The following is an 18,778-nucleotide window of genomic DNA, read 5'->3' as shown; positions in this document are numbered from 1 at the left end:
ACAGCTAACACACATTATGGTGCTTTCAGGCTCTGTTCAGTAAAAATGAGTATTGGAGGAAGTTAAATTCTAACGTTATCATGATGTGTTCAAATGTCATTTAAGATGTAGTTTTTGACATTACATGGCAGCTGGTCGCAGACTGCACTTGGCTGCTGCTCTGGTGTGAATTCAGCGTTAGGCGTATTTTGAGCCACGCTAGTGCCTCCTCTTGTATGCTAAGCTAAGCTAATCACCGCCTGGCTGTAGCGTCATACTTAACAGACAGACATGAGAGTGGTATTGAGTTTCTCTCATCATAAAAACACACTAAGAGTATTTCCCCAAAATGACAAAAAGATTCCTTTAACTGGAATGATTCATTTGTTAAATCACAGATCGTTCCACCCCTACATGTCTAGTAACAAATCTGTGTGATCCTGGTCTGCTCGCCCTCGACAGTGTGACAGCATCTCATCACCATAGCAACAGACAAAACAACAAACATGTAAACAATAACAACAACAACAGAACATTGAACGGATCAGTTAAAGTTAATACATATTCAGAATGTTAAACTACAACAGATAAAAACGTTATCACTGTGTGTGTGAGTGCAAAAACTCTCTGTACCATATTGTGTGTCATTTGGTTAGCTAGTATGCTAAGCAGTTATAGCATGGCGTTCCATTTACAGCCCTGAGCTGCTAACACGGGCTGAGTCCCATTCCAGCTGCTCGCTCCCTTCTATGCCTCCTTCACTAGCAGAGGAAGAGAGGAAGAGGAGGAGGAGGGAGCTGAAACTCAGCTGCTTTGGGACACGTCTCAATACTGCCTCATTTCCTCTCCATCTCCTTTTAGAGTGGGAACAAGAAGAAGAAGGAGGGAAGAGGAGTCTTTGGCATTGAGGAGAGGAGAGGAGACTTTAAGGTCCTGTTCAGACCGGGTGTTAGCAGGCGTCCTGGGTGATCGTATCACAAGTAGACAGCTCTGAGTACAGGGGTGAACGCACTCAAGACGCATTGAGATCCGATCTTTCAGACCACAGTCAGAGGTGGTCTGGGTCACATATGACCTCATTCTTTTAGCAGTGAATGTGTCCTGGGCCACATTAAGGACCGCCTACTCTACTGACATCCCGTTGGCCTCACTGCGCTCCTCGTGTGAACAGACCAGCAGACGCCTCGCAGCATGGAAACGGCTTCTGTGCTCTACTGCATCCTGATGGTACAACTGTATTTTATTAAAATATATCTCATCTACAGGCTACATAATCTACAGACCATCAGACTACGCACGCAAAGTGCATTATTATATTATTGTCGGAGATGTGTCGCTGTTTTTGTTCCGGTTCTATATCCCGCTGTTGCCTGGCAAACGCGTCGGTGTCGGCAGCACGCGGTAGACAATAACCTTTTATTTTTATGTTAGTAAAATGTATCCAAATTCATGAATATGACGGATATTACTACTGACATTCATGTAATATTATGCTACAACGTCTGCTGCTTTAGCCGTGTGTTTACTAGGGATGTGACAGTGAGGAAGTTTAACACCGGTGTTACCGATTACACCGGACATTTTACAAGAAAAGATGATGCTCAATATCCGTAGAGCGCTTACTTTGATCTTTACCGTCGGGAGGCGGTGTGTCTGGCCTCTCTGGTCCAGCTTTCGTTGCTGGGCTGCAGGTTTCCACTCGACCGCGCACACCGGCTGTGACCGCTCCGTCATTACCTCATTAACGTTATGGTTCCTTTACAGCATTGGGTTTGAATCTCAAATATTTTGCAAATAGGCGCTTTTGGTTTCCGCTTCGACACCAAATCCTTCGCCATCGTCTTGTCTGTCAACTCTGACTCCTGCTACTCTGCGCCACTCCATACGAAGCCGTCACTTTCACTTTCCGTTTGTAGTTTCCGTCATCCGACTATGTGTATTGATAACACAGCGCTGACACGCCAAAATGGACTTAATGGGCTTTATTTCTGTAAAAAAAGTTAAACGACGGTGAGGGCGGTGGATACGTAATGTAATCAGTGTGTGTTCGACCACCGCGGCAAGTCTAGCTGACATCAACCCGCTCGCTCTCATTCCCGACTCTCTGAAGCTCTGAAGCTCTGAACCTCGCTGTTACCTGGCAAAGAACAGAAGTCCCCGGGGACACGACGTCTGCTGTATTAGCCGTGTGTTTACTACGTGTTTATTTGCATATCGAGCGGGGAAGTGAGATCGGATCACACGTGGTCACTCATGTGGAGACGTATTCTAATACCAGATGTGAACAGACGTATTTAGAGCTGTTTACTTGTGATCCGATTTCCCAGGACGCATGTTAAGACCAGGTGTGAACAGGGCCTATGACTGAGACTGGTCCTCCAGCAGATAGTGGGTCTTTCTGTGAAGCTGTGGGAAGGGAGGGGGGTTAGTGAGGGGTCGGGGGGTGGAGCCAGCGCTTTGTGACTGACGGGTGAATGAAGCTGCTGAACCGTTCGGAGCGAGGGGTTAAAATAAAAATAGAAAACAGGAGGGAGCGGGATGAGCTGATTCTAAATGACAGAATCTCCCATAAAGCCACAAAATGACCCACTATCCACTGAACCACGCTACCACAGGGCTGTGTGATGGAGATAGTTATATAGATAGATATATATGTTAATGTTAATGTGAGTGTGTTGAGATCCAGTCAGAAACGTGTTCATCAGTCCAATCTGGGAGGAAGGAGCTCAATAGTCTCATCTCCTCTCCTCTCTCCTTATCTAAACACCTCCTGACTGCTCAAACAGGAAGAGAAGAAGAAGGAGAGGAAGAAGAGGAAGGAGAGAAGAAGAAAGAGAGGAGTCCTGACTATTGATCTCCAGGGCGGTTTAGATAAACAGAGTTTGGCCAGGTCCAGTCAGAGCCATGCTTAGACAGAGTTTCTCGCCACCACTGGGCGTTTTTTTTTTAACGTTACAGTCTGTCTGTCTGTCTCTGGCTTCTATTGGTGGAGAGTCGCCATTTCCGGGTCATGTGACCTCTTGCTGCTGTCCCATTGGTTGAGTGGCCTAGTGGGCGTGGCCTAGTGGGTCTCTTTGAGGGCTTTGAGGAGAGGGGGGTTCTGGGTAATGATATGATCCTAGAGAGAGGACGACAACAACAACATCAACAAAAACAACTAAACAAAACAACAACAACAACAACGACCAATCGGGCGCTAGGTGGGTGGAGCGTGCAGCAAGACAGAGAGTGTGGAGGTGTGCGCTAAGCTAGCATAGAAATAGAGGATCTAGAGCAGCGAGCAGCGTGACAGAGCTTCTATCTGCAGACAGGTGTTTCGTTCGCTAGGGTTGCTCCCTCTTAGTCGACTAATCAGTCGTTTCGGTCTTAGTCAAATAAGATTTAGGCTTGCCACGGCGGTGGGTGTTACACGGTGGTCGGGCACACACCGATTACATTACGTACCCACCCGTCGTTTTGCTTTTTTTTTACAGAAATAAACCCATCATCAGCGCCGTGTTATCAATACAGTCGGACTACGAATGCTATACAAACTGAAAGTGAAAGTGTCTGCTCCGTACGGAGTCTCAGCTCAGAGTAGCAGGTCTGTAACACCGGTGTCGTCACAAGTTTATTAACCGGTGTCCTTTCATGCTGAATGACTTATTTCTAAGAAACTTATGAGCTCATCTCTGATAAACACCAGATTTAAAGGGAAGCTTTTCTGTGATTCTTTGTGGAGAAACTCAGTTTCAAAGTTACGAATTAGTTACGAGTACAAATTTCTTTGTTCGAGGACAGCACGAGTGTTTACTAACTAAAGAATGTTTAATGGGCAAACTGTAAACGTCGCATACGTGATAACGATTTTGGGGGTAGATTTTTTAGTTTCCATGAGATGATGCATCGTAGAAACACGACATTTTCACCAATGATTGGAAGTTTTCCGCAAATGCTGCTGACGGAGCGCTACAATTAAAGGTCAAAATTTTGAACTTCGAAAAGTCATAACTCCTACGCTGTGAGTCCGATTTAGACAAAACTTGCTACAGAAATCCTTCTCTGTTCACTCTACAAAAAGCCTCTTGGACTACCACAGTCAGCCTTTTTCAATTTTTTTGAAAAACACATTTTAGACATCTCCTAAACCGTGACTCCGATTTATACCAAATTCTCTGTGGATCATTATTGGACTCAGCTCATCAAAAAGCTTGTTGATATTTCATTGCATTTTGATGAACTTTAAAAGGACGTGGCTCAACAATCATCACAAAACTTGCAGGATATGTCCTCAAGAGTACCTGAAACATACCCTGAAAGTCTCCTTCAAATCGACCTCTAGAGGGCGCTACAAATGCAACAGAGTTGGTCATAAATTAATGAGCGGCTTTCCGATCATCATAAAATCTGCTAGTCATCTTTAATGCAGGTGTTGGAAAGTGTCAAAGGTCTAAGACCCCTCGCAGCTTTCAACTTCTAACGGTCTGTGTTGATTTGAACCCTGAAATGTTCATCAGGTGCTCATGTGTCCTAATATGTCTGCATTAGAATCTTATAAGAATATTTTTTACATTTTTTATTATTGTACAAAAGACACATTTCGCCTCAGAAGTGGTGAAAATACCCACAATTCCACTAGTGAAAGCGCTGAGCTCTAGAAACTCTAGGTCTATGGTGGATCATGCTGAAGGGACACATGCAGGAGGGGGGGAAACACACACACACACATGCACATACACACCATACAAACACACACAAACACCACCCAGAGGTGTTGCATGACTCGGGAGGTAATCAAAGAGGCCCAAAGGAGTGTCAAGGTGAAAGGTCAAAAGGTCAAACCAATCCAGGGTAAAAAACACTGAGAGAGGGACAGCATCTCCACACCTGGCTCTGGGGTGTGTGTGTGTGTGTTACTTTGTATTCCTGTTGAGTATTTTAGTATGTTGTGTGTGTGGTTCATGTGAGGTTATGTGTGCGTGTGTGTGTGTTTGCGTGTACTCACACTGCGTGCTCGGGTCCGTATCCGTGGTGAGTTTGACGTAGTTGCTAGGAAACAGCCCCTCCCTCCCGTTGAGCTCTCCCTTCCACCAATCACAGTCGTCCTTGTTGAGCACCATGATCACCTGACCCTTCAGGAAGGCCAGCTCGTCGTCGTTCTGCGCCACGTAGTCGTACATGCCGATCACCTGACACACCGCTTCAGGACCACAGACAGACGGAGAGGTCTTTAAGGCGTCACGTGACAGTTACAGAGACTATTTCCTGTTTTATTATGAAATTATTTCCTTTTTCTTTTATATTTTAGAGAACAGGATGGGGGCAATAGTCTGGAAACACGTATCCAGACCTGGAAATGACTAAAATCATATTCCACAATACTGCGTAGGAACCCTGTAATTCATTTAAAGCGTATTGTGGAGGTCGCTACAGGATTTTAAAAGGTATTGTACGTGAATCTATTTGTGTACCTGTGCTGGCCGGAGTTAGTTTCGGAGGGTTGGGATCTGTGGGCGTCGTCTTGCTGGTGCTCGGACTGAGCAGCTTCACATAGTTGGCCGGAAACCAGCCGATCTGGCGCTTCTTCCCCCGGGCCTGGACCGATCAGAACACAGAACTCGTGAGACTCAGAGTACTCACACTACGCAAACAGCCTCATAATTCACAAAATAAATATGACAGACAATATAGAGGTAAATATAGCGACAAAGAAATGCTACTAACGATTAATTTAAATAATGTTTAGAACTGATGTTTAGTGTAATTAAACTGGATTAGGTGACAGGCACAAGGTTACTGGCCTCATGGACTTTAGGTAGATCTCTTTTCATGCAAGCTCAACATGTTGAACATTTCTCTGCGTATATTAGAGTGTGTGTTCATGTACCTGGAGCTCACCCTCCCACCAGCCCCCCGGGTTCTTTTTTCTGATGAGGATGAGCTGTCCTGGAGCCAACGTCAGCTGCTCTGCTCCTGTAGCGTTGTAGGGGGCGATCACCTGAGCGATCTCTGATCGACAGACAGCAAGAAGAAGAAGAAGAAGACATAGTTAGTCTACGCATATCCACTCAAAACAGTATTTTGCTGCTTAGCTAATTTAGAGCTTGCTGGCTAACCTTAGCTTTGCTTAGAATCAAGTCGGTATTATCTACGAAAAAAGATAGAAAGTGCAGAGAAGGCTACAGCAGCAACTTTACAGAGTAAGTGAAGCTCACCTGGTTTCTTTCCCAGACTGCCCGTCTTCCCTGCTGGTCCCAAACACTAGAGACAAAGTTGAAATAACAATCATTACAAATATTCCCCTTGTTGTGTAACATAAAGATAAACCCTCAGTTCTGGTTTGCCTCTTATGTTCTGAGGGAGATCTCACCTCTGACGCCGAGTCTCGTGGTTTGACGTAATTTGAAGGAAAGACTCCCGTCTTGCCTCCGACCATGCCCGTCCACCAATCCCCTTCTTTCCTGGTCACCATGACGATATCTCCTTGCTGGAAACTCAGGTCCCCCTGCTCGCTGCTCTCGTAGGTGTACATGGCCACGTACTCTGTACACATGCCTGTAGACACACGTGGATTCAATGATAAATACAGCTTTCACCTGACTTTTCCAAAAAAATATATATCTACATGTTTGTGTGTGATACCTTCTCCGGTCTCTGAGGGTTTTGTTGGGGAAGGGGACGGTCGTTTTCCATTGGGCGGGCTTTCTGATACTCCAGACTCACTAGAGGAGATGAAGAAGAAGTCTTTAAACTGTAGATAAAATATATTTTTTGCAGCTTTTTTTTTTAAAAAAAAGAGTCGAACGTATTTATCAACCACTGTTCCACTAATATAAGAATCTCTAAATCTCTCCCACTAAAAGGATTAAATGATGTGAGATGTAGCAGGAGGTGAAGCTCTAACTGTTTAGCGAGGCTAAAGTAGGAGTAACATGATCCAGTGTTGTTAAGTTTTGTCAGCAGTCGCTCTGGCTTGATGCAACCTTTCAACCCACCTGGGGATTTTGTTGCGTGGTGCGGCACCCGGCGGCGGCGTCATGGTGGCGGAGATGAGCTTGACGTAACTTTTGGGGAACCAGCCTCTCTGTCCGGTCTGCAGTTCACCTAACCACCACATGTCCTGCTGCTCCAACACCGTTATTATCTGCATCAACAACAACACTATTAGTATTAAGGCTGGACCGAATGTCTTTTTTCTTTTACATTCTATTGAAGTTTTCGATGAAGCTTTGAATGTCTGTCGTCATATTCTAAGACATCATCACCCGGAGAAAATAAAATAATAATAACTTTATTTATAGCTCAAAGTGTTTTAATAATTAAAATTAAAATGCAACACATTCAAACAAGAGCAGACAGACAATAAAATGACACGATATGAGGATAGAAGACGCTAAAATATATAAGTGAAATTAAAAACAGAGACCATTAAGAATAATAAAAATGAGAGAATTAGTAAATAAATAAATAGAATGAATTTAATTATAAGCCAAATAAAATAAATAGGTTTTCAGCTGTCGTTTCAAAATGTTCACAGAGACCGCAGCTCTTATACCTTTTAATAGGGTATTCCATAATTTTGGAGCATAGCATATTAAAAAAATATTAGTTAAATTAAATAGATGTGTTATTGTGGTTATATACATAATAATTTACGGTGTTGTTAGATTGCTGCCATGTTAATACCGGTGTGTGACTCCCTCATTGAAAATGTTGTTTTTGAAAGGCTAAACTCCGACAAAAACGGATTAAATCAGAATGTTTCATTAGATAAAAACATGTTGTGAATTTTGGAAATGATTACATATATCTTTATTTCAATACATTTTTACTTTTGGACTTTACATCGCTCTAGAGTTATTGGAAATATTTGGATCACACGAGTCTGAAACAATCCTACACAGCCAATACCGGAATCTAATTATACAAATAGTATAATACTAATAATATAATTGTAGCCTAATCTTTATCTGCAACTGTGCAGAAATACTGTATTTAAACACAATGAATAGACGTGCAAAAAAAAGAAAGAAGCGCAACATTTGAATGTTGATTTAGAATTTGAATGTCAACGTTATGAATGAACCCTCCAACTATTCGGTACAGCTTTTCTATTAGTTTAGTTCTATTCAGTTAGATAAATGATCCCAGGTAGCACATGAGATTACAATGAAAACACACACATGCAACAGAATAAAAACAAAAACACAAATTAAAACAGGAGGGAGATGCAGACCTCATTTTTGTTGAAGTTGAGGTGGTTGTCCTTCTTCGCTCTCCAGGGATACAGAGCCTGAGCCTGAAGACCCTCCACCTTCTCCCCCTGACAAACAAGAGAATAACAGTCAATGGCACCAATCAGCTCAGATGTTCACGTACAAACAGAGCAGCAACTGATTCATCCTATGAAGAACAAGGTTGTCAGCGAGGAAGAGGATTTTATTTTGAATCCAATTTGGGGGCCCAGTTTGAAAAAACATTTATCCAATTTAGGTCCAGGACACAAAGTTTGGTTCTGTTCCTACCTGCCCCAGCACAGGAGAAGGCGAGGAGCCCGTCGTCATGGTAGCAGGTGTGAAGGCGGAGCGTTGTCGTAGCTGCGCCGAGGGAACACTGAGCGAAGGATTCTGACTGGTCGTAGAGGTCGGCCATGCGTCCCATCCCTCGCTGTCTGATTGATTGGCTGTGTTGGAGGGCCAACTGGACATATACACCCACATATTAGTACATAGAGAAGTACCTCATACTACCCCACTTCAAAACACCCGAACTATCCCTTTAAATATCAAGTAGTGTCTAATATTCTGTCCTTAGATGGACCAGTGAAGCCAGTCTGAGCCCGTCTCTGATAGCATTGACACAGGCAGGACTTACGTGGTGCTAAAGTCGGCCCAGTTACTGTTGGCGGAGGACGTGGAGGAGGCGTGTGCGGGCGCTGGGGGAGGCGTGGACATCGGCTGCTGGGCTGTGGGGGGCGTGGCCGAGGCTGTTGCACGCAGGTTGATTGGTGCTTCGCTGTCGGGTATCCGTTCAGCATAATTGGCTGGAAACCAACCGGTGCGGCCCCTGAGCTCTCCTCCCAGCCAACCGGGTTCACCCGTCTGGGATTCATCCACCTATGAGAGCAGAGAGGCGGGATTTGGATAAAAGTAGAAGCATGCTAGCGCACACGGGGACGCTAATCAATAGAGATGTGTGTGTGTGTGTTTGTGTGTGTTCAGTAGGACTGCCCCCTCTTAGTCGATTAGTCGACTAATCAGTCGTTTCAGTCTTAGTCGACTAAGATTTTCGATTGGTCGTCAATTAAATCAATGATGAGTCGACAAAATCATGAGTGTGAGTCGACTTAGAATGTCTTGGGACGGGGACAGCCCTAGTGTTCAGATTCATGGTAGAACAGATCGGTGGTGTAACCATCGTCAGCAGCAGCTGTTCTGAGTTGAATTCCAGGAATCCGATTTACCAAATTAGTAGATAATCGAGCGAGACAAATAACATATCAACTTCTTAATGTTGTGTTCTGGTTCTTGTTTTTATCACAACAACCAGACTCTTATAATGACCTTTTCTATTCACCTGTCTAACTCAATCATTCTACTTCTATAAATAACGTGCCGCTGTCCCAGTGGGCAACCTCTGGATCTGAAAAGTGAAGCCAATACTGATGTACCTTGAAATTGTCTGGTTGTATAGAAGTCTATGAGAAAATGAGCCTACTCCTCTCTTGATTTATTACCTCAGTAAACATTGTAAACATGAGTTTATGGTCTCAATCTCTAGTTTCAAGTCTTCTTCAATACAGCATGATGTTCATTTAGTAAATGATGGTCCCATTTAGAGTCAGATAGACCATAAAGCAGGGGATGCTTTAGGGCGGGGCTACCCTGTGATTGACAGGTCGCTACCACGGCGTTGTCCGGTCTGGGAGTTGTCCGTGTTTTCGTCTTACAACTTTAACCCTTTCAGTGTGTTTTCACTTCATCAAAGTTAATTTTGGTTGCCTAAAAATGTCTTATTCAGCGTTCGGTTGTACTTAGCTCCACCCTCTTGTGTCACTTCTGGTTCCAAAACCCAAGATGGCGACGGCCGAAAAACCAAGATGATGACGGACAAAAACAAAGATGGTGACAGCCAAAAACCAAGATAACAATGGCAAAAATGCTGAACTCAAGGCTTCAAAACGGCAGTCCACAAACCAATAGGTGATTTCACGGTGACTATGTCCACTTCTTATACTATACAGTCTCCTTCACTACAACTCAACAATATATTAACGTTATTTTCAGTTCTTTAAGTCCACCATGTTGTTGTCCATAGTGTTTTGTTGTAAAACTGGTGGGAAAGGGGCTTTAGATTGCTGCTAGACCGCCGTGTTAATACAGGTGCATGCCTACCTTTGTTTCTTTTTTCTTTACCTCAGTGAAAATGTTGTTTTTGAAAGGCTAAACGCCAACAAATATGGATTGAAGCAGAATATTTTGTTAGATAAAAACATGTTGTGAATGTTTTTTTTCAGCAGGTTTACATCCAATGTGTTATCTAATTCATGTGGAAGTTTATTGATGTAAAGTATTTATGTATTGTATTGTTATGTATGTATTGATGTGACGTATTTTTTCACAAAGTAGCCTAAAGTGAAGCAGCATTTATTTATTCAGAGAGGTCCGACTGTAAAGCTTTACACTCACAGTGAAGCACATTCACAACTTTTCACATTCACATGTGAAAACAAATCAAGCATAACAACATTTACAGATCTGATTAGAATTATTTGGTTAAAAAACATAAATAAATAAAAGCCAAAGACATTCATCAACTGCCAAATGAATGAACACGGTGATGACATGAGATGAACCAAATGACAGCAAATGAAAGCCAGCTTGTGATTGGTGGAGGCACGACAACACTGCGCGGGGGCTAACAACTTACCCATTCCCCCTTCACCTTCAGTTTGCACAGATGAGGAGAGAGGAAACAGTTAATACTCACACACACAGACCTCACAGACACACGTCAGAGAGCGTAGAGTCACTCAACACGTATATTTAAGTCCTTGTGTTTATGTGCTTTATGTCCCAACTCATTTTAACTGCAGACTCTCACTTGACTCACTAGTCTAAACCCTCGTGTGCTCCCGTGTTTTTGTAGCAAGGTGACGGCTGACGGATGCACTAAGACACTGAGTTTGTGTGCAGACTACGTACCATGATCACATCCCCCGGAGCGATGCTGATCTCATCGTGGCTGCGAGCATCAAATGGATATAGAGCCCTGTAGTAGACCACCTTCACTGGGTGCTGAGTCTGGTCGAAGCTGCAGACCGGAGTCTTCTGGTCAAACAGACTGGGAACTGGACCCTTCTCCCCTGTAAATACACAGAGATACATAAGGGATAATGTATGAATATAATAAACACAGACTAGAATCCACCATTACTGTCTGTTGCTGGTCAAACTATAAGGGGCCGTTCACATGTTGCATCTAAAAACGCCAGCCGTGCTGCTTTCATCCTTTTATCCAAGGTGCTTGTGAGGTTGCACTACTGTCGCGCCTGCTGTTACTAAGCACCCAAAACCTGCGTGCTGCGATGACGGTGATGAAGTTGCGGTAATTTAGCAGTAAAAGCCGCACTGACTAAACTAAACAAATTTCATTTCCAGCACTGTAAATCCCTCACAGTAGCTTTACTGCTCCATTAGTAAGTCACCTTTCAACCGGATGTTGTCGTCACATGAAATGCGTTGTGGCGTTCCAAAAGCTGAAGTATTTTTATCTCGGAGCACAGCCATTGCAGCCTGGAAAATAGGCGCTTGGGAACGCTTGCGAATCGCGATGGCATCTCTCCTGCATTTGAGCACGCCTGCCGCGCACCAACATTGACAATAAATGTAATTTCCTCTCACGCAGCTCACTGGCCGTCGTGCTAACTGGCCGTCGGCTGTAGTCTTTGCGGTGTGTTCGAGTGCAACTTGTCGGCCAAGACAAAGGCGACGTGAGGCGACGCAACAGTCGGCCTTCATCGCCGCTAGTTCTTTGATGTCGGCTTGGTGTGTCTGGGCCTGAAGGATCTGACAGGCTTTGGAGTTGTGTCCAAAACCTCATAGATAAAATGCTGCTTGTTCCTGAGAGGTTACCACGTTTTTATTCAGAAATTCTGAATTTAGTTCAGTAAATCTCGAGGAAAGTGTGCTGGAGTTTGTTTCTTCCTTTGCTGCTAGAAACTCTGGAATTAAGTGAAGATGCCACTTTAAACACAGGTTACCACCACACACACCAGTCCCTGCTTTAGGGATCTCATGTTGCTCTGTTTCATTCAGTCTAACAGCCATAACACACCTGTTGAGGCCCAGGGGTCACCCGGCTGGCTGAACAGCTTGGTCAGTTTCTCCTGCATGTCCTTCTTGCCTCTCCCCTCGTCCTCCTTCTCTTCTACTGATCCTACTGATCCTCCTGCTCCTCCCTTCTGTCCCTCCTCATCCTCCTCATCCTCCTCCACCTCCACCTCCATCCCTCTCCTCTTCCTCTCCTCCTCTTCCTGAGTCACTCTGTTCAGCCAGGCGTGGGGTGCAGAGATGGAGGGCGGGCTCGGAGCGCTGGGGGCGGAGCTCGCTGCTTCATCCCTCCAGGACACGGCCTCGTCCGATGACAACCTGATGATGATGAGAGGGAGACGGTTGATCTTTCATACCGTAAAGTACGTACAGAACGTGTCATGGTTTAATGCGACCTCATCTCACCTGCTGTCCGACAGCTCGACGGACCTCCTCTCCACCGGGGTGTGTATGTGAGGGTGTATGTATGTCAGTGAGTGTGTGTCTCCATCCAGCTCCCTCTGTTTCTGCCTCTGCTGCCGGCTGTGGATCTCCCTCAGCTCCTGCAAGGCACCATGGGATACAGGAAGGAACAGCAAGTGAGGAGGAGGTGGGGTCAGAGAGGGCTGGTTGCTACGGGTTACCATCGACAACAAACAACTACAACAAACAACAACAACAACAAACAACAGCAGCAGCAGCAGTACGTATTAGTCAGGTGATCAAGGCAAGCTCAGCCCCTGAAACTGTCCCTGCTGGTAACCACGGCGATTAATTGAATGTTAATTATTTTAAGACGAGGCTGACGAGCAGCTCGCTGATTTTGAAGTTGAACGAGGACTTCTAGCTGCTGCTTAAAATCCTCCATCTGTCCTGGAGTGCAGGAAATCAACAGTAGACTGAGGTGTCTAAAATGCGTTTTGCTCCCGTGCTGCTACTCCTGTCTGTTTCTCTAAACTCCATGTACTGTAGGTAATACACCGACTATGGAGAAGTACCTTAATACTTCAAAACACCTGAACTATCCCTTTAAAGTGGGAGGGGATGTTACTGGCGGCGGGGCGGAGCTTGCACGAGGCACAGTATGTTTGTGGGAGGCGTTAGGTATAAACAGAAAAAGGGGAGAAGGATGGGGGAGTCAGGGGATGCAGCGGGGGCAGTTCTGTGTAGTCATGACAACCAGCTGTGCCATTAGAACACACTCTGTTACTATAACAACAACAACAACAAGGCAGCTGTCGTGTTTCAGCCAAACAACCAACGTGAGGAAACCTTCAGAAACAAGCAAACCAATCAGAGAGAAGAGACTGACGGAGTAAAGAGTAAAACTACTGGAGAGAGAGAGAGAGAGAGAACGCCAAGTCAATCTGAAACAACAGACAACAGAGCACAGACTAGACACAGACACACATTCACCCACATAAAGACAAGCTTACCACCATACTCAGATTCTAGTTTATCAGCCTCATAAATGTCTACTAGCTTCTACTTGTCTGGCTGAAACATCATCTGGTAGCAAACAGGCAGTAGCGTTACAGTACAGTAGTAATCTAGTGAAGTAGCCGAGCATAGCAACAGCATAAAGTCATTAATCTAGTTAGCACCTGCTAACCTACACTCTAAGAAAAGTCCGTAAAAAATACGGGCTAATGTACCGTGTTAATATGAAGGAATTTTCTGTTTTACCCATATTTTTAAAACCGCATTGCATTGTGGGAACAAGAACCTCCGCTAGCTCGAAAGTTGGAAGAGGCAGAGACCATCACACACGGCAAAGTTTAGTTCAAATTTCGGATTTGGAGAAACCAGGAATATTTTGATGACTAATTTTGAAACTAGCGCAAGTTTGGTATCGTATTTTACGTTTTACCAATGTTTATATTTTAGACTTCAGTGGACGTCAGGTAGAGTTAGTCCCAGTTTTAGCCTCAGGTGGTCCGCAGAGACGGTTTTCCCTCCAGAATGTAGAGGTTGGGCCTGCTATTTGGCTAGGTCCGGAGGATATACTGTAAATCAACAGAAATTTACGTTTTAGGATTAACAGAAGTGTCCGTGAATGGAACGGAGGACATCCTGAAAAATCAACAGAAATTTCCATTTTAGGGTTGAAGAACATGTCCATAAACTTAATGGAAAATGTACTGGTAATCTTCTGCCAGGACATTATCTGTTTTTAAAACAGATTTTTTTCTTAGAGTGTAGCAAGACTGCTAGTTTAGCATGACAACTGTGTTCAGCGTTAAAGGTGCTAAATGCAAGATTGGGAGCATTTCTACTTTAGGGGACAAGAGGAGGAGAGATAATAAAGAGAAGAGGGTAAAAGAAAACAAAAGATGAAGAGACAAGAAGAAAGACAGATAAAGAAGAGAGAGAGAGAGAGAGCGAGAGCGAGAGGGAGAGGGAGAGGGGGAGAGAGAGAGAGAGAGAGAGAGAGAGAGAGAGAGAGCGAGAGAGAGAGAGCGAGAGAGAGAGAGCGAGAGAGAGAGAGAGAGAGAGAGAGAGAGAGAGAGAGAGACGGTTGGGAGGGAAAGGGAGGCTGGGTCGGTTGGTTGTTGTGTGGACCTTTATAACGTAGTCTAGCCGAGCCAGACACACCCTGACGGCTGACACACACTCCTGTAGCTGTCCCTGAAACACACATATATATATATATACATACATACACACACACAGAGAGAGGATCAATCATCCTGTAGACACACAGACACACACTCAGACAGTTAACGTTTCAGTCCATATTCACGCACTTTGTCCAATTAAGGTATTAAAGAAGTTATTTATCAGCAGTTTCTCTGCGTGTTGAAAGTAATTTGGAACAACATTAGACACTTAAAGTCCTCTTGGTAGGGACCTTTGTCAACATCATCTTATATATATGCATGTATACAGCGTAAAATAACTTCATATATGATGTTGGGATTGTAATATCAGACACAGCACACTGAGCACAGACACAACAGCAGTTAGCAGGTTATGTGGGTAAGTTTACTTGTTGAATGTTGGTCTTATGCATTCAATTTTTAAAATAAAATATCCAAATCCATATACCAATTCATTTCAAACTGCTTTCCAATTACTTGAACAAATATAAATCTGGGTCTCTCAGTAGAGATTAAACAAATAAGTGAGAGCACAATAAGGCCTTGACTCATGCAAGGAGAGGCTCCTGTGACTCACTGTGATGAGTAATGTGCTGTTACAACTGTTAAGTGTAGCCGGAGTAACAAAAACAGGCTGAAGTTGGCAGCAGCTGAGTTGTCATATTATTTATTGTATTGTGCAAGAAGCCTGAACAGACTATTTCACTGACCTGTCTGTACGGGACAGTAGACATTAGTTCAGTTAGTTTTTTTAGGTGTTTACTAGGGATGCACAATATGAAATAACTAGTTCATAACCTGTAGTTTATTACCATTTATATGTTCTTCCTTCCTGTTTTTAATGAGTCACAAAGTTTTGCTAACGATATACATTATTTATTTACATTACATTATTATTTGCTGTGTGTACTGAGTGCCTCCTTGAGGTGTTACTGACTCTGACTTGTGAGATTAGACAAAACAGCACACCAGAGACAATACATGAGTATGTGAGTGTCAGTGCTTCTCAGTAAGGAGGACGGAACCTGCCAAGTTAAAAATAAATCAATTATTCGATAAATAAATAAATAAATATGTCATTGAATATATTTTTAAAAAATATTTTAAAAATAAATATAGCCATTAATGAATTGATAAAATGTCACGTAAATTGATATTATATATATATATATATATATATTATATTTAAATTTGCTTCTTTATTTATTTATCTTTGTATAAATTCCCTTATCCATTTACACTTCTGTTTAATTTCCTCTTTTATTTATTTATGTTTTTATTTTTATTAGTTTTTAAATGTGTCGATTTATTTTTGCCTTTATTTTTTATTTATTTTTGTAAATAAAAACCAAAGGGTGAATAAATAAGGGAATTAATACAAAGATAAATAAATAAAGAAGCAAATTAAAACAGAATTATCAATTTATGTCACATTTTTTTATCAATTAATTAATGGCTACATTTATTTTTAATATTATTTTTGCTACATTTAATGACATATTAATTTATTTATCCAGTCATTTATTTATTTATTTTTGCATTTATTTAATTTTGTAAATAAAAAACAGAAGAATAAATAAATAAGGGAATTAAAACAAAATTAAATAAATAAAGAAGCAAATTAAAATAGAAATATCAATTTATGTCACATTTTATCAATTCATTAATGGCTATATTTATTTTTAATATTATTTTTGCTACATTTAAGGACATATTAATTTATTTATCGAGTTATTTATTTACTTATTCTTTTTTTTTATTTTGGCAGGTTCCGTCCTCTATATTGCAGTAGTCAAACCACTTGAATATTACAGTCAAGCTTCAACTGGCTGAAAAACATCTGGCTGCCGGGCGGGAGCATCACAGTGCACAACACGTGTTAAACAGGAAACATCTGCACAAACCAGGCATTTTAAAACTCTTATTTTTAGGTGTTAAAGATGGCAAAGCCTTCTGAACTGACTTGAAGCTTGCCAGTTAGTAGTCTGATAAGAGGGTGAACTATGTTTTACTTGTTTCTGAAATAGTCTAAAAGAGCAGAAAGTGCAGGTCCAATCCCAATGCAACAGCTGCTCTATGCTCCAGGTGTGTTCATCACATGATATTGATATTATTTCACATTACAGAGTATATCCCAGCTGCAGTACCACCCCAGTCCAGCAGTGGCAGTGTGCTCTACCTGTCTCCCTGTCTGTTCCTCCTGAAGCTGGCGTCGCAGGGCTTCTATCCTGGCACAGTGGTTGGCATAGAACTCACACAGAGACTGGCATGGGCAAGGGAGCAAAAGGCCAGTGTAGGAGGTAAATAAAGGAGTAGAAAATATAGAAGGAAGGGTTTTATTATGTAGATTAAAACAAAGAATATGAGAGGAAAGAGGTCAAGAAAGGAAACACAGAGGAGGAGGACAGCGAGTAGAAGAAAGAGTCCCAGTGGGAAGAGAGGACAGAGGACGAGAGAAGATTTTGGGGAGAGGAAGTGGTGTAGAAAGGAAGGTGGACGGCAGTAATAGTCAAACATCGTTCACATCTCAGTGGCTCGGTTCGGCAAAGAATCACCGCTGAGACGTGACTGCACTTCACTCTGGAGGAAACACTGCTGGATGTGTTTGTTTCCCAACTTTCTCTTTCTCATTGAGAACCAACTTGATTAGATTATCTGTCAGAAAATCTATTTATTGTGGTCTGTGTTGTCTCTGCTTTCCTCCCTTCCTTCTCATTCTCCTCTCTTCCTCATTGAAACAGACCACAGAACTAATTCTCCTCTCTCTGACCTGACTCAGAGCTCTGGGCTAAAGAAGAAGAAGGTTGGTCTAAGAAACATAAACATACCGCTGAGCTCCAACCCTTAAAAGGTGCAATGTGTAAGATCTGCACAAAACAAATAGGAGGCAGAATTTCACCTCAACTGCTGGGTTCATATCATAGACTGTATGTAAAGATGGACGACGTGTCTCCACTTCCTCCCACTGTACAAAAGTGAAGCCAAAATATCCAAGATAGGGGAGCTGCCTTCTTGAGATTTTGGGTTATCGGGGGGTGGAGCCGTGGTATCGAGCCAACCAATCGCGAGCCGAGCACGGCCGCAGCTTGCCAGCGAGAGAGACTCACAGCTGTCAATCATGACGTCTCACCCCCCTTTTTACTGCATTAAAATAACTAATTAAAACTAAACTGATAAGAAAAATTAAGATTTGAACATACGTCAGCGTGATTAAGTTATTTGACGTGTACTTTGACTTTTTAGTTTTGCTGATGGCGGAGCTGTAGCAACTCACATTCAGCCACCGTAAACCCCAGCAAAACTTTATATTTATCCAATAACGCTAAACAAACTCTCAAAACGTACACGGACCCTGGACCTTCAACGTGATTGACAAGACCTTGTTGCAGCTCTACTTCTTGGTCCTCTCATGTTGGATTGAGGACAGACAGGACGCTACAGTGGACTCACTATCGCCTCTCGAGGAACAATTACAAGACAGGACGGCCCGGTGCTAGCTGGTTAGCATGCTCATTTCACTAGATGCAGTATCTCTGCAACACAACACATAGACATCTCTGACGTCAACACTGTGACCTCTTCACATTCTGGTGATAATGTTACTTCATTTTTTTTCATGTTTTAAACTAGAATTCGGGCCAGATCTGACACATTGCACCTTTAAAAAAGGAAATAATTCCCTCCATCTTCCTCACTCGGTAGTGAAATGTCAGTGAAAGCTACATGAAGCAAACCGCTCAGTGTTCCTGTGCACAGCTAGCTCTCTCCAAAAACACAGCAACCCACATTAACACACATAATAACACACCGACATGAACACAAACACAGATACTGTAGTCAGATATAAATGATAAAACATGTCAGGGGTTATGAGGGACAGGACATGATTTACAGCTACAACACCAATCC

At 42.9% G+C, this 18,778-nt stretch overlaps 1 protein-coding gene across 9 annotated transcripts in view; it reads right to left on the bottom strand.

Annotated features, from left to right (window-relative positions):
* The window catches only part of itsn1 (intersectin 1 (SH3 domain protein)), a 51,598-nt gene that overhangs the window by 10,112 nt on the left and 22,708 nt on the right, over positions 1-18,778 (bottom strand). For 2 of the 9 annotated variants that reach the window (XM_074647331.1, XM_074647336.1), the window contains 15 exons: positions 17,049-17,132; positions 12,696-12,832; positions 12,295-12,608; positions 11,163-11,323; positions 10,888-10,902; positions 8,833-9,074; positions 8,484-8,658; positions 8,195-8,281; positions 6,954-7,102; positions 6,601-6,680; positions 6,329-6,513; positions 6,175-6,219; positions 5,846-5,980; positions 5,430-5,553; positions 4,964-5,158 (listed from right to left, as the gene is read on the bottom strand). In XM_074647331.1, coding sequence (XP_074503432.1) covers positions 4,964-5,158; positions 5,430-5,553; positions 5,846-5,980; positions 6,175-6,219; positions 6,329-6,513; positions 6,601-6,680; positions 6,954-7,102; positions 8,195-8,281; positions 8,484-8,658; positions 8,833-9,074; positions 10,888-10,902; positions 11,163-11,323; positions 12,295-12,608; positions 12,696-12,832; positions 17,049-17,132 — 2,128 coding nt within the window. Of the gene's footprint in view, positions 1-2,917; positions 3,098-4,963; positions 5,159-5,429; positions 5,554-5,845; positions 5,981-6,173; positions 6,220-6,328; positions 6,514-6,600; positions 6,681-6,953; positions 7,103-8,194; positions 8,282-8,483; positions 8,659-8,832; positions 9,075-10,887; positions 10,903-11,162; positions 11,324-12,294; positions 12,609-12,695; positions 12,833-17,048; positions 17,133-18,778 lie in introns of those variants that run through there. The other 7 variants (XM_074647332.1, XM_074647339.1, XM_074647335.1 and 4 more) reach the window with 7 other exon arrangements.

Source organism: Sebastes fasciatus, chromosome 9 (assembly GCF_043250625.1).
Source record: "Sebastes fasciatus isolate fSebFas1 chromosome 9, fSebFas1.pri, whole genome shotgun sequence".
Taxonomy (NCBI): Eukaryota; Metazoa; Chordata; class Actinopteri; order Perciformes; family Sebastidae; genus Sebastes; species Sebastes fasciatus.
The sequence above is the reverse complement of the archived record's forward strand: the minus strand, read 5'-3'. Positions and strand labels throughout refer to the sequence as shown.